Genomic DNA, 24,406 nt, shown 5'->3' on the forward strand with positions numbered 1-24,406 from the left:
ACTTGAATTGTTCTCTGAGGACATCTCTGGCAGTGCTGAAAAATCACAGAGTCCAGTAAATTAGAACACAGTGCCAGCACAGCAAACACCAGGGGCAGCTGACTGTGCCCTGAAACGCCACGGTGTGCGTGGGGCGGTACAGCCAGGGCTCTGCCATTAAACATTTCACACCACTCCTGTCTCCCTGACTAAGGGCTTCATCCTGAACGAAAAAAGGCATAAATGGACAGGCAGAACAGCTTGGCAGCAAAACTGAGGCAACATGTAAGACAAAGAGGGTAAGAGCATACCTGAGGGTTATCAGAAAAATCCAAGAAAAAAAAAATGGGGCAGGAGAACGTGGATTTAGTCCATGCATACATGCTGCTTTGTCTACTCGCATCAACTCCCCTTGCATCTTCCTTTGGAAATGCCTAATATTTTATAAAACAGAAAAAAAAAACATCTTCAGAAAGAGTCTTGGTCAGTAGGATAAGAAAACACAACAGCATTGCAATATACATACGATCTTCCAGTAGGACAGGTCCCTTGTTATTTTCAGGGGGGTTAAATCAGCACAGACTGTGTGCTAGGCTAATACGCAGCTTTTGGTCACACTTTTGTGTGGACTATACTGCAGACACAAATGGTATTTTAAACAAGACATGTCAGGTAAAATCTTCAAGGTTCCTGCTCCTGCATGAGAAACTAATTCATTGAATAGGGGTCCGCAATCCAAATCCCTGAAAAAGTAATTGAAAATCAGATCAGCGGCAGATCATATTAGAGAAGCAAGGAGCATAGACAAGAGGCATTTAACTGTGCCTTTCTTTTTAAAGTTCCAGAAATCGGAATTGCTTCTGATATTGTGTCTAACAAACAATATTTTATAGAAAATACTGGCAATATGCCAAAGCTCTGAAAAGCTGTTAGCACCAGTTTACCTATGGGAAGCCATCTCCCACTTCTAAATACAGCTTTCCGCAGTAAACAGGCAAGTCTCATATTAATCAGTGAGATCCACTTCACTGCTGATGAGAGATGCTTTTGAGTTCAGACTTTACAAACACTAATACATCTGCACAAAGAAGAAACTGAATAAAGGTTTTCCCTCTGCTACACAATTTTTTAACTAGTTCTGAGTCATATAAATGTGAAATCTTGAAAACAGGGATTCGTCTGGTTTTCAACAGAGACTTGGTTCCCTCCTTGAACAAGCAAGCTCTAAGTTATGCTTTTCTAACTTCTCTTCAAAAGGCACCAGGCTCCAAATTCAGGGGCCAAAGACTCTTAATGCTGCGAGGTTTCAGATGCGCCCCTGTCTTTGGGGCTCCCTACCACCAGTCACCAGCTCCCACGCTGTGGGCTGAGGATCTCACACTGACCTGCCCCACGAGTAGATGCATCGGAGCCTTGCTCACCTCCTCAGACTTTAATATTGTTCTCATCACTTGGGTTCTTTGCGAAACCAGCTCAAACTCACCAGATCCATTAAATGAATCAATAGGTTTCACTCTTTACTCAGCACAGGAACTCATGCTTTGTGCTAAGCAAAGGCACAGCTACAGAGCTCTCTGTCAAATCAGACTCCAGGCTCACCCATTGATCTGCTGGGACGGTGCCTGCCCAACACGGCTCATGCCATTGAGCTGAGCTCCAGTCCCAGTGAGCTCCAAGATGCCAATCAGCCGGCCTTCAGCTGTAAGACATGACATACGCAATTTTATAGGCATTTTCTTATAGCTTTTCTGTTTCATTCTTCTATTTTCAGCCTTTTGGATTCTTAAGTTGTAGTCCTGTGAATCAGCTGGCATTCAGTAGCTCTGCTAAAGATCAGAATAAAATATCATTTTGCATTTACATCATTACTGCAAGTAAGTTTTTACTGTGCAAAATAATTGCTTCAAGCCTTCTCCTGCAGAAATCATGAGCTCACTGTTCAATAAAAAATAACAATTAATTAATATGTTATTATAAAATCAGGGCAAGAAGTCTAAGAATCATCTGTTCAGCCATATCCAAACTAACTTGCTCTTGTCTACTAAGCAACTAATTCACCAGCTAAATTCTGGTTCAGACTAATTTGAGCCAACAACAAATATCCCTCAGCCTTCTGGTTTTGTTTCCATGAGATTTCTGTTTGCCCCATCTAAATTCTGGAAAGAAAAAAAATACTCCTCAAACACCAAACCACCCCCCCCCCCAAAAAAAAAAAAAAAAAAACCAACAACAAACCAAAACCACAACTTTTTTAAGGAATATAAGTTGAGACAGGTTAAAACTTTGCAAAACAAAAGTTATTTTCCTAAACCTTGGTATAAAGAAGAAACTAAATAGCCCAAGGGTACTATGTTCTGTCTTTGTTTTACATTATGAAGGAAAACCTCAGTCCTTGATTTCCAGGGGGTTTCTTAATAATACTGTATTAATTCATGTAATTTAATCATAAAATCTGATTTATTCTTGCTTATTATGCATTGTACCAGCACATTAGCATTTCATTTTATGAGTGTTTGTTTCAGCTGTTTTTATATTAGTACAACAACCTAGAAAAATCTATACTGCCTAACATTTTTCTAACAATTTTCGTTCAAAACAATATCACATTTCCTTAATATCCTCTGAAGTCCCGCTTGCATTTTTCTCTGTACCTATTCATTAAGCTGAGTTTCACAGAGCAAGTTAAATATCTGTCACCTAGTAAATAATTTCATTTTCTTCCCTCTTTCTTCTCTGCAGGTCCTGGAAACGGTCAGATATTTGAACAAGGACATCGCGTTACAGCCTAAAATCTCTTTAAAATGTGACTGCATATTAGAAGTCATAGAAAAGACATGCAATTCAATCATCAGCCAGGAAAGGCCTTATTGATTATCTGCATTTATCTTTTCAAGAAAAGCCACCTTTCTATTTCGTGTGATCATTTAAATGTGAATTATGCTGAGGGATCCCAGTCAGTGAAGCCATGAGGACCTGCAACAACTACATGGGGCAGAAACCAAAGTACTGTCCCTGAACTCCCAGTAATTGAAGTAAAATACAGGGTGCAATTTTGGGCAGAAAGAAAGGTCCTGAATCTCAATATAGCCCAGAAAACTGCTACAAGAGAAGAGAAGAGATGGCTCCAGGGTGGGAAGGATAAGGCTGGGAGACTCACTACAGTGAAAACCCTGCAACCCTGAAGGAGGAAGCCAAGATTTTACTCAAATGGCCTTTTCAAGCTTGTTAGAAGTCACCCATCCGACCCACAATCTCAGTAATCTTCATGCCATTAAAAGGTTGTATTCTATTCTTAGATGGGATCCATTGCAGTCCACATCTGAGAATATACCTGTATAATACATAGTATTTGTATAACACTTATGGTGCCCTGTGAAGATCTGATTTCTAGTATTGATGTTTAATAAACTCTAAGTGTTTAATAAACAGCAAATTTGGTAAATTCTTAGCTTTTGTCATGTTTTTGCCAGCAGAGAGGGGTCTTGGCAATAGGGCACTGGCACAAGGACAGAGTTTCCTTAGAAAATTATCCATCGGTAGAAGTGACTCTGTGCTAAATATCAAAAAGTAGCACAGAGGCTGAGAAGAGGCTTTATTAAAGTGTTTATTAAACACTTAGCTACTAAGATCACTCTACAGCTGTACACAGCAGAGATCCATAAAGTAGAATATCCATTAGGTTTTATCAAGGTCTATTAAGCATATTACACAGAAGGAACTAAATTACATTTCATAATGAAGTCAAATGAACTGACACCAAAAGTGAGTCAACACCTGAACAGGACTTCACGCAGAAAAAGTAACACTTCTGTATAATTTCCAGCTTTCATCTACACATGACAGCATGGCCATTAAAACGATGGATGACAAAACTTCACATCATCTGTACTTCCAAGCAGAGTTCCCACATGACATACAACCATAAGCAATTCACACACAATATTGCCACCCCGTGTCTCGTCAATTAACATTCGTATAGTGTTCTGAGCATTTTGTTGCCTTAAGAACCGCGATGCCAGAAAGGAGGAAACTGTCACTGACTTGCTGTGTTGAACTTGGACAAGATACTAAAGCTTTTGCTTCTATTTGCATGATCACAAAAAGGACAAAATTCAGTTTTCCTTTGCAAAAGGCTGTCTCATAGGTTATGCAGATGGATAAAGAAACATCTAAACATCTCTGTTGCAAATTCTGGTTGGGTTTTGGTGGGAAAGGTGACAGCTAAGATGGGAGTGGTACACTTCTGGACACCCCCCCAAACCAGATATTAAGCACTTACACAGCCTCATTGTAGATTCTCAGTATTCATGTTTTTTCTGCATCTACCTAGAAGTGATTGATATCTTCTGAACTTGACTATCTGTAACTTAAAGGTTTCCTTCAGTTACATCATGTTGTGAAGATGACAGTGCATGTCTACAGCAATTATGACTACAGCTATTAAATGAAAAGCTCTAGTAATTACACACAATGTTACCAATAAAATGTTCTTTGTCCGCTCCTCCTTTAAAGTGTTTTTGTTCAAACAATTGTGTGTTTCTTCTTGGGAAACAATCAATGCCAAACCCCAGCGGGCAACAGGGAAAGCGCAAATTTGGAGGAAAGGGTTTTTGAATGATTAACAATTCAGAATGGATGTTATTTCTCCCTGTTCCCTTCCACGTGTTTCTATAACACACTCTGTTAGTGTAACCCTTGCTAGATAAAGAGAATTAAATAAGTAAGCTAGCTCCAGCTGCTACTGAAAGGCACTTTTTCAGGCCAGCCATGGTGTTCTGGGAGGTTTTCATTATCTGAGGATCAAACAAGAAGGAAAGACAATCAAAAACTGCTCTTAAAATGCCATAAAGTCTTCATTTGTTGCCATCACCCTGTCCTCAAGACACTTGCCCACATTACAGCTTTTAGTGGTTGTGACTTGACACAATTTAATGCTAATCGTGGCTCTCTCCCCGTAACCTCTTTGCCACGCTGCTTTCTCCAAGACTAACAGCATGTTTATGGAATCAAAACCACCTCTTCTCATCCACTCCAGTTCTCTGTGCAAGCCAGCAACAAATGATTGTGTCCCTCCTTGGAGCAGAAAGACGTCATGGAGGGAATTAAATATCCCCAAGCCATCATTTCCCAGGATAATTTCCAAGTAGCATCACACCCTTAATACCCTAATTGCTCTGATCTCAGACCAAAGTCAAACCATATGTCTGGAATTCAGAGAGGGATAATCCATTGCTATATATGGTGACCTTATTAATGTTTATGGTGACCTTATTAATGTTTATAAATATATAAAGGTGAGTGCCATGAAGATGGAGCCAGGCTCTTCTTGGTGGCAAACAATGATAGAACAAGGGGTAATAGGATCAAGCTGGAACACAAGAGGTTCCACTTAAATTTGAGAAAAAACTTATTCTCAGTGAGGGTGACAGACACTGGAACAGGCTGCCCAGGGGGTTGTGGAGTCTCCTTCTCTGGAGACATTCAAAACCCGCCTGGACATGTTCCTGTGCGACCTCACCTAGGTGTTCCTGCTCCAGCAGGGGGATTGGACTAGATGATCTTTTGAGGTCCCTTCCAATCCCAAACATACTGTGATACTGTGATATATTGGCTCTGCTCATTCAGCTGCTCACTGGGAGTGCTGAGAGTATGGCAATCAACATCCTTTCTATATACTAAACCTCACGATCTCCCAGGAAATGTTAGGTGAAAGAAGTGCACAGTAAAGCACGCTCAAAGCTCCTTTTATGAAAAATGGCTGTTTTTTGAACCTGCACACGAGGTTTACTTTGACTTGTCTATTTTCAGAGAAGCAAAGAACAAAAGAACTTCCAAATAGCAAATTGGCAAGCCACTCATTTTCAAGGTTGCCTTTTCTACCACTATGTGAAAGCCAGCTACATTTGTACTTCAGGGAATGCAAAGTTTATAGTTCCCATGGAATAGAACATCCAGTCCTTTCAAAACTGAATAAACGTAACAACTACAGCCCAGACAATCTCACTCTGTTGAACCTGTCAGTCAATTACAGTTGTGGTCAACCATGGAGTCCTCAGCCTCTGTACCAGAGGGCTCTGACCGAAGCTCAGACTTTTTAACGCAGTATCTTTAATGCATGTTGCAATCTAACTACTCTCTCCAATGTGGGACTCTGTAACAATGTGTCTTAAAGCCTAAACCACATCCAAGTCTTCCAGTGTTCTTCTTGGGTGCTTAAATCCACAAGGACTACAAGTCAAACAGCTTGAGTATGGGTTTTGTGAAAGCTTCTAAACCGTTGCAATCAGCACACACAAGATTCTCATAGATTTAAGGTAACTAACACAAGCCCGTGCACTCCTCCTGGGCAAGCTGGTGCCAGTAGCCACTGGCCCAATATGCTCAGGCCAGCAGCCCCATCCTGCCTCCTCCCAGCCAGGGCCACAGTGTTGCCGGGCAGCTATCGGCCACTGAGACCACAAAGAGACGGAGTAAATCCTGACCTTTGAAAAGATTGGTTTCCCACCACTAGGAACTGAAATTACCTTCCAAACACCTCCCCAGGAGATACCATGGGAGTCCCAGTCTGCAGGAACTCGGTCAGGAAATAGAATCTGTTGAGGTTGATCATGTTACACAGCAAAACCCATTGTTCCAGGGAGCAATTTTTGTACTGCAAAACCATAATTTTAGAACACTGCAACTGGAGGACAATCGCTTTCAGAAGTGACCATATGTTCAAAACAGTGGTTATAATGTCAATTAAAAAGCACACTTCGATATGGTCAAGTATAAACTTGACTACATTAAACCAATCTGCTGTAGTGATAATTGTAGGTAGTACCAGTAACAATTATGACAAATACCCTAAGGCAAAGCAACCAGTGCTGAAAGAAGACACTTCTTTGTAGATGGTTATTAGTCCCTTTACACTACAAGTCTCATGTCTATCAGTCTAATGTTCTCATTTTACAAATAACGAGCCACTTACCTGAGGAGGCTTTGAAAGCTCTGTGCTGCTGACTATCCAGCCTTTCCCTTGCTGTTACTGGGGGAGTAAACTCAAAGAAGGGAGTACAAAAACCAAACTGTTCAACTGTCAGGCCTTCAAAAGTAAATGCATCCTTGAGCAAGCAGCCCATGGAGAAAGAAGGGAATACAGTTGGAGAGGAATGGTTACAGCTTTTAGCATGTGCGTGGTCAAAACCAAATTTGGCTGCTCCCCCCGGCAGTTCTGAGTTGAATGTAGTTTGTTCATTTATACCCCAAGGTGTGGTTGTTATAGGCCAGCCCATAGGATGCTGGGAAAGTTCAGTGTCCTGGCCTGAGAGTTGTGGGCATTTCAGAATGTGTAAACAAGAAAATATAAACAACAACAACAACAAAAACCAAACAAAAACAAACAAAAAAAAAACACAACACCCCCATCACCAAACAGACCCACTTCTGTTGGTGTCAGGACTTTAGTGTCCATCAGAGCTTGGCATTGCTCCAGGCAAGTGCAGGTCCTGGATGAGATTACAGTGGGTGGGATAACTCTCCTCCTCATCTGCTGTTTTTGAGACCAGCAACTAGCAGGAGTCAGCTTAAAATAAAAGTCCTTCAGTACTGAGGTGTTTCCCACTGTATCCAGAAAGGAAATCCCAGAGAAGGCAGTCACATCACTTACCTCTTTTAGATCAGTGCAGTTTTGAAAAAAAATAGTAGCAAGATTACAATTAGCATTTTTTGTGAACAGTAAGAAAACCACAACACTGTGTTCAGTCCTGCAAATGAGCTTGGGGAAAGACAGCCTGAAGGGTTGAGAGTCACTGTCCAAACACTGTACGTGTTCATGTGAGACAGGCACAGTGACAGATGGGCCACTGGATTGTTGCTGTCCCCCTTCACACCGCAAAAGAGTTAAGGCCCTCAAGCAGTCAGTGTTCTTTTACAGATACCACAACATAGCTTAAGAATCTGCTGCAAACACCTGTGAGAAAGATCTCATTTATCTATACACACATATACCCCCATGTAAATGAAAAAAATGGGAGGGAGTCAGGGGTAACAAATGGATGAATGTTCAAACCTTTCCTTCATTTTCATGGATTTTTTTCCCCCCCTCAATGATTCTCAATTAGGTTGAGAAACACTGCCCTGTCTTCTTCCCTCTCCAAAGCAGGACCAGCCACACCTGCAACGCTCCTCACAGAATCACAGAATGTCAGGGATTGGAAGGGACCTCAAAAGATCATCCGGTCCAATCCCCCTGCCGGAGCAGGAACACCCAGATGAGGTTACACAGGAAGGTGTCCAGGCGGGTTCTGAATGTCTGCAGAGAAGGAGACTCCACAGCCCCCTGGGCAGCCTGTTCCAGTGTCTGTCACCCTCACTGAGAAGAAGTTTCTTCTCAAATTTAAATGGAACCTCTTGTGTTCCAGTTTGAACCCATTACCCCTTGTCCTACCATTGGTTGTCACCGCGAAGAGCCTGGCTCCATCCTCATGACACTCACCCTTTATATATCTGTAAACATTAATGAGGTCACCCCTCAGTCTCCTCCAAGCTCAAGAGCCCCAGCTCCCTCAGCCTTTCCTCATAAGGGAGATGCTCCACTGCATCATCTTTGTTGCCCTGTTGCTCCTGACAGAGTTGTCTGCACTGAATCACTTCAGCTCATCTAGGCGTTCATCAAAGTCACTTCCAATGGGGCATTAATTAACACCCTCACGATAAACGCAGGGCTTGCTTGCGTGGATAACATCTTATGGGAATATTTTGCGTTTTCACCATGTGACCCAGCAGACGGACACAGGAAACACAAACCAACTGCTAGACAAGGAATTAAGGGGAAAAAATAAAATCTGCCACCTGGGCCATTTAATCCCATAACTGGTTGCCAGCAGCAACTGTCATGAAAGAGCATCAGAAACAGCATGAGTCCAAGGCTCACTGCCAGCTCCCACAAAACGCAGCTTGGAACAGCATGGACTAGACACTGTGTCTGGTTTAAAACCTCCCAATGGACACATCTGCATTAACTGGTCGTCTTAGAAGTGTCATTTATAGTCATGGTCTCCACAGTACCATGTAACAGCCAGTTCTGTAATTTAATCGATGTCACGTGAACATGTTTTAATTTTGTTTCTAAACTTACTACCTGGCAATTTTACTAGGGCTTCCTGGCTCTTTTAGTATAAGAACATTACATAAGAATTTCTGTTCATCTCCTGGTCATTTATCAGTTCATAGCCATATGCTTGAAAGATATGAAAGAATGCCACAGGTTTACTAAAACACGTTAGTAATTCAGGGACTGGAAGTTAGAAATCTCTGTATATAAAATAATCCTGCACAGCAAAATCTGTTTCGCTCAACTCACAAGTTGTAAACGCATGAGTTGAACAAAACATTTTTTGCTAACTTCTCATAACGTGACTGAGGAGGAATAGTAGAGATTGTGTATGTCCGGCTTCTAGAAGGTAAATGTTCAACATTAAGGAAGATGTCATGTGCATCTATTTCTAATAATGGATACTGTTCATCATTTCCCACACATCGGTGCGCTCTCATTTTTTACTGAAAACAAGATTATATTAAAGGATTCTGAAAGTATGACAACAAAAAAATTGAATTGCTTGTCTGACCCGTTTTAGGTTGAGGAAGCCAGAGAAAGCAATCTGAGAAAAGTACGAGTTAAAACATTAAGCAAGTGATTTGAGAAAGACAGAGATGATCTTGAGCACCACCATGGTCTGCATGACATTACTTGGAACAACAGCACCATCCGCTGCCCACATGGCAAAATGCACAGGCAGCCCCTGGACAAAAGTGACACTCCCGTCCCATGTGAGAAATGGGAATCGAACAGAGGAACTCTTGCGCTTTAGCTACAGACGCTAAAAGACTAGAAACAAGCCTTTCCAATTAGCTCTTTTTGCTGATTACAGTAGGAAATTTTCCTTGAAGTCAGTTGCTTTCAAAGGCAACCATGAAGGCAACCATGAGACTGATGCGGCCTCCGGTGAAAATGAGTTTGACATCCCTGTTCTAGAGGTTGCATTTTTGAAAAAAAATGAGTGAATTGAAAACTGTGGAGAGAGGACAAGCCTGTTCACAGGGCAGCTCCCACGCAGCACCAGCAGCCACGTCCCTGACTTCGGGAAGCACGTGCAGCCACTCCAGCAGGATTCTTTTCAATGACATGATTTTTAACATACGCTTTTCAAAGTCTGGTTGATTTTTTTTCCCCTCATTTAAAAATTGCAAGTCACAGGAAGGATTAATTTCAGAGGAGAGAGTTACTACTTGTGATGAAAGGAATCCAGGGCAGCTGCAGGTTCTGCACCAGCCAGCTCACCTCTCCTTGAATGCCAAATGGAGGAAGATAAAAGCCTGCCTGTTCTGCCTGGCCTAGGCACTGAAGCAGGGATTTTACATGAATAATAACGTATTATATTCCTTTAAAGAACAGACAATTGTATAGCTATAGTCACAGCAGTGAAATAGGAAAAGAAAAAAAAAATCAAGCTCTGAAGAGGCACCATTTCCGAGGCACTTCATTATACATCTGACAAGACAAGATTCATCCTCTAAGTCAGCATCTCTATTAACAGCTTTGGCAGAGAAACCAGCATCTGAATGAGTTAAGGTCTCATCTAATCTCATTTTCCCATATTCAGTCACTCTTCAACAAGCTTGAAATGAAGATGCAGTGGAAAAAAGTCTGATTCCTGTCACTGGTCCAGCACCACTCCCCAGCCCATTCCTCTTTGGAGGGTCAGGGGAAGGAAACATCAGCTTTCAGCACTATCAAGCTGCATCGCTAAAGGATGCTGGAAATACATACACAGGGCCCAAAAGCTACCGTGCGCTCTGCAGTGTAATGGCTCACTCATCAATCCACTGGATGTACTTGGCTGATTTATGACTCTCAGATATACTGCACACTACATCAAAAAGGAGAAGCTTTTGTTGTTTAGGCTTTTCGTGCATAGTATTGACTTATTCATAAATAACTGCTTTCAAGACAGATTTGAGTAAATAAATGCCCACAGCAACTCCAGCTGTCAGAGTAGCGAGAAAGAGAAAGAGAAACAATATGAATAGCAACACATTGGGTGATGCAGTAATACATGCCCCCAAATCCTGTTTAATTCTTAAAATTAATTTTATGCTTCAGCACAAATCTTTTTTTAAATATATTTTAGTTTTAGATTTAAAGGCTTCAACCAGAATATTTTCTCTAAATGGCTGGATTATCTAATAAGAAACTATGGAGCTCAGTTTAGTTTAACAAGCATTTATCATGAATCCAAATACAACAAAATAATGTTTATATGCATCCACAAAAAAAAAATGGGGGGGAATGAAATAAGTAAGCTAGTAAATGTCATCTTTTTTGTCCAATACACAATATGTAATTAGCGCTAAAACTTTATGATGAAAACAGTAACATATTTCTCATAGTAAAATACTATCTCCTAAAACACTTTTCTGTTGCCGGGGGGAGACAAAAAGAAGGAGGGAGAGTAGGCTCTTCAGGCAAAACCAACAATACTTGATTTCTTGAAGTCTGCTTTAAAATAGATTCTTTGTAGGTAAGAGGGTTGATTTCTGCCCCAGTCTCCAACACAGCCAGATCCAAGTGGAAGAAGAAATGTTACAGCTGAGGCACAGTCACGAGATTCCTGCAATCTCATCGCAAGCACGACCTTTGACTTCACACGCAAACTAAACTTGTTAATTGGGGCCTGCATCTGCAGAAAGAAATTTGAAGAACCCTTTTGCTGATATTGGAAGGCTCTTGTAATGCCAGGTGCAGCCTGTGACAACAGACACCAATTCAGAGCAACCCAGCTCGAGTCCCATCTCCCTCTCCACAAAACCCTTCCCACCCTGCCCATGTTCCCAGCCCCCACCAAGTGCCACAGAGAGTTATCGCGGGCACTGGGCTGCAGCTGCGTGGTTGGATTCAGCCAGCACAGGGCCCTGGGCTGGTTCACCAAAAGGGCGGAGAAGCTTCAGTGCCAGCATGTAGGAGAGGTGGGAAGACGTATCCTGGAGAAGAGGGCAGGATTACAGCAGCACCATTTAAATCAGTTTAAATTTTGGTGGAGATGCAAAACCACACCCACGGCCATTCCTGGATATGGCAAATGATGCAGAGAATTCGATGAACTGTTCAGGGGAGCAGAGAAAAGCATTTAACTATTGACAAACAAACAAACAAACAAACAAAAACCCACAAAACAAACAAACAGTTGTGCTGGTTTTAAGTCTGTAAGTCTTAAATTTGGGCAACAAGAAACAGGGAAGTGAAAGAGAGTAAAAGTGAGAGCGCATGAGCAAGAAGGAGAGAGAATGGAAAACAAATAAGGCTTTAGAGTGGATTAGGCTTTAGTTAACATATTTACATATAAAAGAGCGTTCATATTTTACATTAGAAACCAAGTATTTATTAGCAAGATATCATGACAATAATAATTCAGAATTATAATATCAATAAATTAAAGCTTTACATTTATTAAATATGAAAGTTTAAAAGCTCTTTCTCATCTGTGAATAATCAATTTCAACAGAACTCTTAAAATGCAGTTTCTACAGCTGATGTCTGTGACTAAACGATAAGCTAAGTTTAGAACCACAGCGTTTAGACCTTTTAATGCATGAAACAGAAGTCTCTTTATTCTCCTTCACACACATCAATTTAATTTTCAGAGCCAGTCATAAATAATGATCTAAAGAGGTGAATTTAAGGCAGCCTGTATATCAGACTGGTGCTTCTCTCACACTGTGCTTTGCTCCCTGCTAACCTGATGAGAGGCTGGTGCTGCTACCCCTCTTTTCATCCAAGATCCCTGCAGTGTGGATCACTGTCTTCCCATCTCTTCTTCACCTGCTTCCACCCCAGAAATCTTCAGTTGGTCCTACAAGTGCAGCATATATGCTCTACTTTGGCACTGTGCAAACAGCCCTCCTTCCTTCCTCCAGCTTTGGAGGAGAAGAAAGAGACAAAGCAGCACAAAATGAGAATGCAATGCCCAGCAAATACCAATAAATTCCAGCTATGTTGAAAAGCAGCACAACCACAGCACTCAGATACTAAACTAGACATCAAGACATACAGCTGGAAAACATCATATATACTTGTAAGCCTGCATAATAGTAGGAAAAATATACCAACAGTTTGAAGTACTGGAATTATAAGAAAGGAAAAACACATCTTTGCCCATTAAAAACCACAAACAACTGTGCTGAGAGGGAAAAAATTTATTGGTTCTTTAGATTTCCAATGATTGCTTGTATTATGTTCAGCAAATTAATTCAAATATTACCTACAAAGATATATTTTCTTCATTTGCAATGTTAGAACTAGCTTAACATTCAGTGGAAATGTAAGGAATAACAGCAAAAAAAAAAAATCTTCAAATTAGTGTAATACATGATAATTTTTTCCTATTTCAGCAAAACACTTGCAAAGAAGCGGGTTCTGTGCTCAGCACCCATCTATGCAGGGGACTCTTGCATACTTACAGAAGGCACTTGAAATTCCTGGAGGTTGGAATGTCAGGAAGAAGAGGGACCAGCTATCGCTTGGAAAACAATATGCTCCTTTTTAATAAATGCAATACTAGCATAAATTCAAACAGCCACAAAGCATTAAGATACAAAAACTTAGCTAGACATGCTAACTAAATGGCTGCAAAGCTGGAGTACAACAAATCCTTCATGTCAATGTCGCCATTACGCATCATCTCCACCACAGAGGAGCAGCAGTGCTTTCCTGTAGTCCCCAGATGTATCTTTCTGTTAATATAACAGACCAGTCACCATGAGTCACAACCACAGAAATGGGAAGAAAAGCAGCAGCCAAGGAGGACTCCAACAGATTATACATTTGTCCCACCCACAGGAAATCCACTTGGATGACTCGCCACTCGGGAATGCCGCAAGGAAATTCTCTGTCTCTAACGGCAGAGCTGTATTTACACAGACAGACTTTCAGAAACACAAAAAGCCTCTGAAGGCTTTACTAGAACTGAGCTACCCATTCCATGTTAAAATGCATTCATCTGCAAGTGAGAGTCCTAACAAAGGAGAAGCCCAAAGCAGCACCAAAAGTAACAACGTTTAAAAGCGCAAAGTGCACCCGCCATGGTTTAGAAAGGCCCCAGCCCTGCTCCCTGTAATTAATGGGAAGCTCGACTACTAATCACACAGGATAGCTGTATGGGCACCACTGACAGTGTCAAAAGCAACTCCACTCAGCCTAATTCACAGAGGACAGTGTCTGGAGTTATAACAGAAAAATCAAAAATGAGCATTTAAAAATAAAACACCCCCAAAAATTTTGTAAGAAAAAAAAAAAAAAGGCATTTTTGTTTCAACTTTGCAGCAACAGCTGGCTCTGGATTTCTTGCTGGCTCTGTTCCTTCCCATCCACTCAAAGGAAATTATGATTCAGACAGTGATTCCACAGTGAAATGTTTTCCAATAGTGCAAAAGGTTCCACACCACAATCCAAGATTTAAACTTCAGCCTCATGAAAATTCAGACTCCCGACCCTAATACTATGTCTGTGGAGCCAGTACCCTCTCCGAAGCATTGAAAATCAGAAGGAACCCAGACAAGAAAAAGGAAATGAAGCAGGAGCTAAAAATGGTCTATGAGTAACTGTAATTTCAGATGACCACATTTACTTTCCTAGTGAACACTGGAAAGAAACCTTTAGCTTTTCACAGCAAATGTCTCCCACTTAAATGGTGCTGCGTGGTACTTCAGAAAACTGCAGACCAGCCACCGCAGCTCTCAGAGTGCACTGCGGTGTCCAGCTCTGCTCACATCCACCCCCTCCCATAAAAATAAACAGGGGATACAATGACGTTTCAGTCACCTCGCTTTCCTTGACAACACAACAGTCATTTTACCTGAATCATTTGGTGCAATGATTTTGCAAAATTCTTTCTGAGTTCTTGTCTAATATCCAGCAGATCAATTTCACTTCTTGAAACCATGACTCTGATCAGAGTATCATCATCAGTGCCAGCCCCCTAAAGAGAAAAGTTTAAACATTATAAACATTAGGTTTTTTCCTAGACAGATGCTGTAACAAAACAAATATAAACCAAGGTGCAACAAGAAAGCAAGTGGTGTCTCAAAACACTCCTGCATTACATCTCTACTCCAAAACAGAGAACATTTGGGACAGTATCACAAGACATTCACACCGCAGTGTGGAGGACAGAGGACTGACTACACAAGATGCTCTATGTTCTGGAGTTCTATGAATTGCCATCCAGTCAGACACATTTCATGTTTCATCTCAGAGGCTTCAACTCTGAGTGCCCATAAAAATTTAAAATAATCCAGTTCCAAGATTACACAGCAGTATATCTGATCACTACAATCAGTCCCATGCAAATCACCCTTTCAACGTTGTCTGAGGCTGCAGAATTCCAGTCAAGTTTTGGAACTGGGTACACGAATACTAACTGTGACTAATAGAGAGCATCTAACATGGTACAGCATGACACAGGAAGAGCAACTCATTCCACAAATTATCCATCTGTTTATCAAGAAGGCAAACTTCACATTTTTTTTCCAGCCACGCAAACATGCTCCACTCTTTTATTCATCTTTATGCTTTAAATGTTCCTGTGCTGGCAGGCTGTGCCAGACTCACGGCCTGGCCCCTCCTGCCCAGACAAGTCAGACTCCACACAAGCTGAAGCAATACAAATTTTCACATGCTGACCTGCTAATGCACCTCAAGGAAGGACTTGGCAGAGCCCCCACGATCATCTTCAGCCTAACGTCCAGGGTCACTCAATCCTTCGACTGGGTGTAATATTCTTGGATTACACCTAAAAATTCCCTAAAGCTGCTCAAAAGTTATGCCATGAGTCCAGCGGTTGCTGAGTAGGATTTGACATTAGAATCTGGAAAAAGCCAGGTTCTGCCCCACCTAATCATGAAAGCAAACTCTATGCATTGCAGAACTTTATCATGCCAAACTGATAAATTAGAAGTACCAAATCTTCTGCTAAAGTAACAAATGATGAAGATCTTTCTTATGTAAAAGTGCTTAATGATTTTTATTCATATTAAAAAATATAATTGGGGATATCACCAGCAGATATTAATCAGGACCCTTATAATAGTACTCTAAGATTCTAAAACCTACACGAAAAAAAGGTTTTCCAACTCATTCTTAAATTAAAAAAAAAAAAAGATAAATAAGAAAAAAGTAATCCTCCTCATACAACTCCACATACTGTTATCATATTTTGTAGCTTCCACTTGAACCTTATTTTACACTGATGTCTATAGATGCAGTAAAACACCTTTTTAAAATTAAGCTATCATTTCATCTCTTTTCACTAATTCTTAGGCTGATACCTCATCAACACAACCATCTGTGACATACTTACTTCAGTGTTTTTCAGCAAGGGGAAGCAAGGAATTCTTCAGGGAAGATGATAACTTGCCTGAAAACAACAGACTACCTACCTCAGTTTTAATTAATATTAGCCACTGAGAGTTAAAAATACCATTTCTCTGCTTATCTCTTCCCATCTAAGAGAAGGCAAAGCCAAGAGCAACACAGCTGAGTCACTGATGGGATTCCCTTGCAGAATCTTTTGTAGCTGTTTAAGCATCTTTCCTTTTTCTCTGACAAGTTTCTTTTCCTTCTCAAAACAGGATGGATAGTCATTAAAATGTGTTTTAGAGCTAACTACACCTTCAGTCTGTAAATACTCATCCCCAAAACAAAGAGTACTAAATTTGCACAAACTGCAGTTTAGTTTTTGGTCATCTTTATGTCCTAAAGATGCTGTAGTCTTTATTTAGCTGAAGGTGCCCAGTGGGACTAGCCAGATATTTTCTAATGTAACAAGTCCAAAAATAGCTGATGAGACTGATGTTTCCTGTAAAAGATTTATCACCTGACAAACTTACAATTAATTCAAAGCAAAGCTTATGAAGTATTTGTATCCTCTCCTAGATCTGCATTCCCCAAACGTTTCACAAGTGCTCAGTGACACAGTAACCTGCTGGCATTTGCAGTGAAGTAAGAAATGAAGAACAAGGGAAAGGGAGAGGAACTGTAGCCAGCAGAGATAGAAAGTGATGTATGGAAAATATGCACATACCTTCATGGAATAATACAGAGTCTCAGCAAAATAGGCAGGTACGCTTCGGATGCATTTCACTGAAAAAAGGCAAGGGATTAAATTACTGACTGCTATTCAATACAGGACAATCTTTCACTGTCAAGACAAGGTGTGTGTTACTGGATCTTTCCCTCCAGTGTGGACAATTAAGTATACAGCTTCCAGCTAGTCTGTTGCTCTGCTACAGCTCTTTGGGTTCTAGCAGTTAGAATGCACCACATATTTCTAATAGAAAAAAGACCTTGCTAGTCAAATTCTACTCCCAGTTACAAATCTACTGTGACACTGTCCTAAGTGAGATGCCAGGAATAGAAATGAAGGCAGAGCTTCATCTCACTTTCTGATAGAGGTGCACATGGCCAAACAGAATGCAGCTCACCACCATCCCCTGCCACACACAGCTATTAAAGGAAGAATAAAGGCCTATTTCCTAAATACAGAAATAGATCCTGGGTGACTAAATTTTAAAGGAACCACGTTTTCATGTCACTTCCTATAACAACTGCAATTTAAGGAAACCTGGGAGTAAACGAAGAAGGTCAGTTCTAGATCTATTAAGGCGTAATTACCAACTGCCAAAAGCAGCTTCTCCAAATCACCAGACGTTTCACGGTCAATGGTCTCTTCAATTTGAAAGCCGGAAATAGTCATGTATTTGTCAAACACTGCAAAACAGAAAGTTTGCTGAGTCACATGTACAGCCCACGTTTCTCACAGTATCCTCAGTACAGCTTAATGCCATCTGTATATCTCATTATCTACAGTTCCAATGTTATCATCTACTCATTCTTCCCTCTGTTTTAAATATCTATTTCCCACCAGATTCCTGCTATACGACACATTCCTATACCTGAGGAGGAACAACCCCACATATCAGCACACACTGGGGGTCAAACAGCTGGACAGCAGATCTGCAGAAAAGGAGCTGTGGGTGCTGGTGGGCATCAAATAGAAAATGAGGCAGCAATGTGCCCTTGTGGCATGCAGCAAATGGTATCTGGGGCTGCACTAGGAGTGTTGCCAAGAGGTCAAGGGAGATGATCCTTCCCCTCTGCTCAGCACTGGGGAGGCCACACCTGGAGTGTGGGTTCCACTTCTGGGCTCCCCAGTACAAAAAGAGATACGGAGAAACTGGAGTGAGTCCAGCGAAGGCCCACTAAGACGATTAAGGGACCAGTGCATCTCTCCTATGAGGAAAGGCAGAGAGGCCTGGGACTGTTCAGCCTGCAGAAGAGACAGCTCAAGGGGAATCTCATAGATGTGTACAAATATGTGCAGGGAGGGTGTAAAGAAGACGGAGCCAGGCTCTTTTCAGCAGTGCCCAGTACCACAAGAGCCAATAGGCATAGGATGCTCTGTATCAACATCAGGAAACCTTTTTTGCCCACGGAGGTTGTGGGGTCTTTGGAGATGTTCAAAAGCCACCTGGACATGGTCCTGGGCAGGCTGCTCTAGATAGCCCAGCTCAAGCAGGGTTGGACAAGATGATCTGCAATGGTCTCTTCCAACCTCAGCTGTTCTGTGATTCTGTGAATGCATTCGGTTAAAGGGTGCAGGAAGAAGAGTGAAAGGGAAAGAGGGGAAGTTTTAGGAAATGATAAGCATTTTTCCCAGAACACTGCTATCATTTAGCCTGAAACTAAGATGTTATCTACACTGGGCTACGATATCAAATAAACTTCACACAAACTAGTCTTCTGGCAGTCTATTCAAATCTGTGTTACACGAATAAGACCTGAGTTTTCTATGAAATCTTACATTTCTATTGTGCTAAGTAAGCGCTGGATGCAACAAAACAAATTCTGAGATTACTTTAATGCAAGTAATGATAAAAAACTGAACAGTAAAATCACAAACCAAATTACCTTTGAAAATCCAAATTAATCGAAAGATTCAAAAAGAAAAACAAAAAGACTGGAAAAACAAAGCAAAACTTAGTAGTCACAATTTCCAGCCCCAACACCTTGGGAATACGGACTTATCAATGGTAAGGAGCAGGGAAAAATGCTATTGTCTCTTTACTAACATACAGTAAGGTGTGCACCTACAAAAGGCTTGATCTTTTCAGAGCTGGACCTCCATCAGCTTCTGAGGACTCAGACTCTCAGCATCACTTCTATTGCCATGACCTCTTTCAAAAGAAAAACAAACACCAACAAGCAAGTATCCAGAAAGAAACACTCCAGCTGTCCATCAGATCTACTGCACCTTCCTTCAAGTGGGGGATCACCACTGCTATGAGGAAACTGAATCACAGGAAACAAAATTAAATGCATGAAGTAGAGGGAAGATGATTAAAGATTTCTGGGCTTGACAAATGCAGTACCAGAAATTGTTTTTCTACCACCAACTGGGTAACACAGAGTTCAGGCAGAAGTTTGTCATCATATATGAACCATACTACCTACCCCTCCTTAAATGGGAAACGCTTCGGGTTCCCAATATGGTGATGAATTTTTCTTCATCTGTTCCCCATTTCAGCTCCCCAGCTCTAAACAAAACCTGTTGTGAATTCAAGAGATCCAAACAACAGCATTTGTTATGAGTCCACACACACTGTTGAAAAGCTCTATTTGTCTTACTCTAAAGAGCATTAAACTTCCTAACAAGCTATAGCTGGAGAGAAAAAAAAAATTAAATAGAATTGCCAAGTACTGAACTGACTTTAGAAAGAAATAAATGGTAACTTCAGAAATTAATTGTGAAAGTATTTACATGAGTAATATTGCTTAAGGTCCTAAAATTAATTGTGCACACAGTCGCTCTCATAAACCTAAAGTTTACTGAAAGTGGTAACACAGGAGATAAAATCCATTCTTAATATTGCTTTTTTTCCGCTGTCCCTTTCTCAAATCAGACTAGCAAAACTTTATTTCATGATGATTCATCTCAATGGGAGAACCACACTGACTTGACCCAGGAGGATGTTTTCCCAAAAGGAGGGGAAGATGGATTTAGAAGCTCTCAGAAACAGGATTTGTGGGCTGCTAAATTCTTAGCCATATGAAACCAGATCAGTAACAGAATTTAATCATTTTAGCACATTCATTGCTCTTCAAGTAAGTCTTTCGTCAATGCAAACAATAACTGGGCTATTAGCAGCATTAAGAAACATAAAAAGCTTCTAAAAGTTGGAATAAACAGCAGGAGGGGGAAAATGGGAAAGAGAAAATATTCGGAAAATGAAAGTAGTTCTTTTCCTGACACTCAGAAGCCTTTTTCCTATTCATGTGCTAAACACCATGCAAGGTGAAAGGTTTGTAGATATTGTAGTATATAGTGGTTTTTTGTCCCTCTTGATTAGAGCAGATGACAGGCAAACAGATTACCATATATATTCAGGCAATCAAATATTTCCTACAAAAATCCACACAACCAAATCCGCTACATAGCAATGCTGTTGGCCATCTGTCTGTCCATATTGTGAAACCTGAATGGCATGTTACAAATTTCCTATTATGTTTGTCCCATAATCCTGTTCAAAATGTATTTGTGACTGCTGCATGCTTTTTTTAACATTAATGGTTCAGAGTACAAAGGGCAGGGGGGGAACTATCAAGGCAATGCAAGGATATTTAGTTCAAAATAATATATCCTAAGCTCTTCAAATGAATACAAGTACTCTCCACCCAGTAGCAGATGTGAAGTCCCAGCACAGCATTTAGAAACTCCAGGAATGTATTTCTTTAGATAAACTAGAAGCTGTGAATGGCATTTTAGGTGAGCTCCAAGGTTTTACCTGCCTTTCCACCGTGCAATACCCAAAACTTACATCAATTGTGTAACTTTTAAAAAAGTGATATTAACAAAATCTCTTCCAAAAAGTTAAACTTCCAGGCATTCTCATAAAAGTCCTGCAAGTTCCCTGCATGTTCATACTGTCTCGTAGTATGAATGTTCATTCCCCAAACTGCTTTGAGTTAATGTTAAGTAATCACAGACTCAAAAAAAAAAAAAATAAAAATAAAAAAATAAAAAAAATCATTGCTGAATAAAAAGGTTGCCCTCCAATGTTTCAAATCCTTCCCAGAATATTAATCAAGACAAATGTTTGGAAGCCAGAATTAGTCTGACATTTGCATAGTCATGTACCTCAATTCTCGCCATCTGCACCTGGCAAGTTCTCTGAATCTGTTCCAGCTATCTTAGATGTTGAATGTAAAGATATCAATAAAGAGAAGTGTGACAGAACGTATCTGTGTGTGGGTCCCAGCTCAAGTCAAATGTACCCAACAAACCACAGAGACCCTTCAGAAAACCAGGATTTTTTCTACATTTAGGTACAGTGCCTCCTAAATTTAGATGCTTGTTTAAACTCAATTAAAGAGGTCAAAATGAATCTATCTACCTGCCAAGGCATGTGGTTCGTGGGTTTCTTCAATTATGTAAACCCAGTTAAAGGCAAGACAGACACAGTTTCATTAAGCAGTCTAGTTAGTGATTCAAACATTGGCCTCACTAATTTTCAAGGCTCTAGTTTCCACAGGATTAATCTTAATAGCAGGAGAACAATGATTTCTGAATTTACATAACAAAGGGCAGGCCTGTGCCAGTAAAATCCATTTTGCCTGTCTGTCTCTCCATCTTGCCCTGCTATCAGGAGAACGTTTTGTTCATCTGGTATTCTGCTTTTTCTCCTTGACACCTTTCTTTCATCTCAACTGTCTATTTACGAGAGCAAAACATCTAGCCCAGAGTTATCTGAAATACTCAAGAAGAAATATGCATTAAATGAGTTCTGTAATTCAATTGCAGAAATATTGACTATCACTACAACTAACAACAAAGTCAATAGCAACCAGGAAGAGAAATCACTACAGATGCCAATTTAGTGCTGGGTACAGGTTTAGTGATCAGTGATAACATCACGGACAACACTCGCTAAGGGCAATATGTGAGTCCCTAGAAACTCTTCGGAGGCATCTTAAACTGCCATCTGGTTACAGTAAAGCAGAATGTTTGGTATATTTTCTCTTTTTACTATTTCAACCTCTATGGAGGCATCCCTCACCAAACAGCATTAGCATTTCATTATAACATTCAGAAGACACATGGTAGGTAAGGCCTGAATTTAGAAAGAAGTTCAAGTTTGTATATTAAGGAATGAACCACTAACATCTCTGAATTTTCCAACAGTGGGTGTCTCAAATCACAAAGCCTCAGCAATCCTAACCCTCTCTTCCAGTGATCTAACCGCTGTTCCATTCAGTACTTTATTAAGTAACAAGCAAAACAAGACATGCCTTACACCGAATGTGAAATTGTCAAAAATCTTAACCCCAATGTTTCAGGTTTTGTCCAGAATGTATAAAAGCACGGGGAAACTGATTAAGAAGCACCCACAGAGAACATTAACAATTTATCTCTCACATTTGAATTCTAGCTGTATACTCTCTTTGCAAGGTAACTTGTAAAAATGCCCCAAAATCAAAATCATTCACCCACCTGAGCATCCTGCTCAACAAGACCCTCATCAACTCTGCCATCAGGATCTCTATTTGCCTAAAAAGAGATTTTAAAAGTTGTTAAACTGAAGAATCAAAAGTTGAATCAAAAAACAACTTAACTGTTGTATTGAACCTGTAAGAGTTACTGCAAGAAGTCAACCCCTAATGCATCTTCTTCAAAATCACCTTATTTTTCCCTCTGCTTGCATGTGCCTTTACAAAATAAATGTTCTGTTCTCCTATTCTCTTCAAAACATCAAGCAGCAGGCGTTCTGCTATACCCACGAACATCACAGTTTTTCAATTCAGTGATGCGGAAATGACCCATAGCAGAGTTCAAGACCGACCATGCATGTCATGGGAATTCATTCATCTTCAGAACCAACTGCACCTATCACCAGGTCTATCTAGAACCGCAGGTCAGTAAGGCAGAAAAAGACAAGTGTACGTCAGGCAGGAAAACAGAAGTTAAAGCCATACATATATCCCTGCACACAGAGAGATACTGACCTGCAGCAGGACCACCAGCAGCCTCTGAAAATGGCCTGATGTTTCTCCTGTTATCTTATCCTCCAAGTTGGCCTCATATTCTGCAAAAGAGAAAAACCCATTCACCACCTTACAGACTTCCTTACTATTTTGAGGAGAAAACAAGGAAAAGGAAAAAATTAATTTGACTCGTAGCTTGTGGAATCATTTATCAGAAATAGCTTTAACAAGCAGGACATATTCTGCCTTCATTTATAACCTAAAATTATTGTAAAAGAGGGAAGAAAAAAAAAAAAGCACCTAACACCTAAGAGAAGACTATTCAAAATATTTTAAAATACCAGTTGACATGTATTGATTTAGCTCTTTAAGGAACTAGAAAGCACATAGATCTGGAGTGATGCTAAAACGCAACAGTCTCACAACTGTACAAGTGTGATCCCAGAAGAGCCCAGTACTAGTAAATTTTGTCTTTGGAGACACTAAGATTTGCCTCAAATTTTAAGCAGACATGAGAATTTTTTGCGTACAAGGAATCTGCATGGAGGTAAAAGAAACATGCTGGATTAAGCACTTCCTCAAAAGACCCAAAAAACAAACTACCCCACAATCATGGGTAAAAGCACATATTCCTGTGGACAACCAAAAAGCTGCACGAGCTTTAATACAAATCCATTTGAATAGAATGCTTAGCAAAAGCCAAAAAGAAATCACTTCTGTTTCTTCTTGTTATACCAGTTTTCTATTTTCCAGTTACTGAAAATCTTCTTTCAATTAAAGGGTGAAAATAATGGGTGAAAAAAAAATGCATTTGTATTAATTCTAACTATAAAGTGCAAACCACAAACCGCAGCCATAGCACCAAAATAAACACACTTTCAGTTTACAATTCAAACTCCATGTTTCTTTCAATGTGAAGCTTTGCAACACAGCTGAACAAAATCCCATTTAGTGGACACATCCATCAGTTCACAGAGATACCTTGTTTGAAATATGTGCTGAAATCCTACTAAGAGAACTGAACAGAGACCCCAGAACTTTATTTTATACTGAACTTTACCTTGCAGATAAACCTGTTTAATCTGCCGCACTTCCGCAGGTGTTCTGGAGGCAAGAATTTCAGTCAACACTTTCTCATTGGTTCCTGCTCCCTGCAGGGGTGTAAGTATAAATCAGTTGGTGGAATAAGAAAAGAAAAGTAAGAATTCCCTTTGAGAATCAAAAGTTGGCATCGGTTTATATATTCAGACCAAATAAAGAAAAACTATTTTCTTCTTATCTGGTTTATAGTGGGGGTTTGGGAAATAATTTCTTCCAGTTCCAGCTTAATTGTTTTCAAAACCAACTCAACAC

General features: G+C 40.4%; 1 protein-coding gene across 4 annotated transcripts in view; it reads right to left on the bottom strand.

Annotated features, from left to right (window-relative positions):
- Window positions 1-13,197: 13,197 nt before the first annotated feature.
- The window catches only part of ANXA5 (annexin A5), a 28,314-nt gene continuing 17,105 nt past the window's right edge, over window positions 13,198-24,406 (bottom strand). For all 4 annotated transcript variants that reach the window (XM_082051088.1, XM_082051085.1, XM_082051086.1 and 1 more), the window contains 8 exons: window positions 24,114-24,204; window positions 23,075-23,154; window positions 22,563-22,619; window positions 19,526-19,619; window positions 17,687-17,782; window positions 17,097-17,155; window positions 14,871-14,993; window positions 13,198-13,749 (listed from right to left, as the gene is read on the bottom strand). In XM_082051088.1, coding sequence (XP_081907214.1) covers window positions 13,687-13,749; window positions 14,871-14,993; window positions 17,097-17,155; window positions 17,687-17,782; window positions 19,526-19,619; window positions 22,563-22,619; window positions 23,075-23,154; window positions 24,114-24,204 — 663 coding nt within the window. In that variant the 3' untranslated portion in view covers window positions 13,198-13,686. The remainder of the gene's footprint in view (window positions 13,750-14,870; window positions 14,994-17,096; window positions 17,156-17,686; window positions 17,783-19,525; window positions 19,620-22,562; window positions 22,620-23,074; window positions 23,155-24,113; window positions 24,205-24,406) is intronic.

Source organism: Streptopelia decaocto (assembly GCF_964273445.1).
Source record: "Streptopelia decaocto genome assembly, chromosome: 4".
Classification (NCBI taxonomy): Eukaryota; Metazoa; Chordata; class Aves; order Columbiformes; family Columbidae; genus Streptopelia; species Streptopelia decaocto.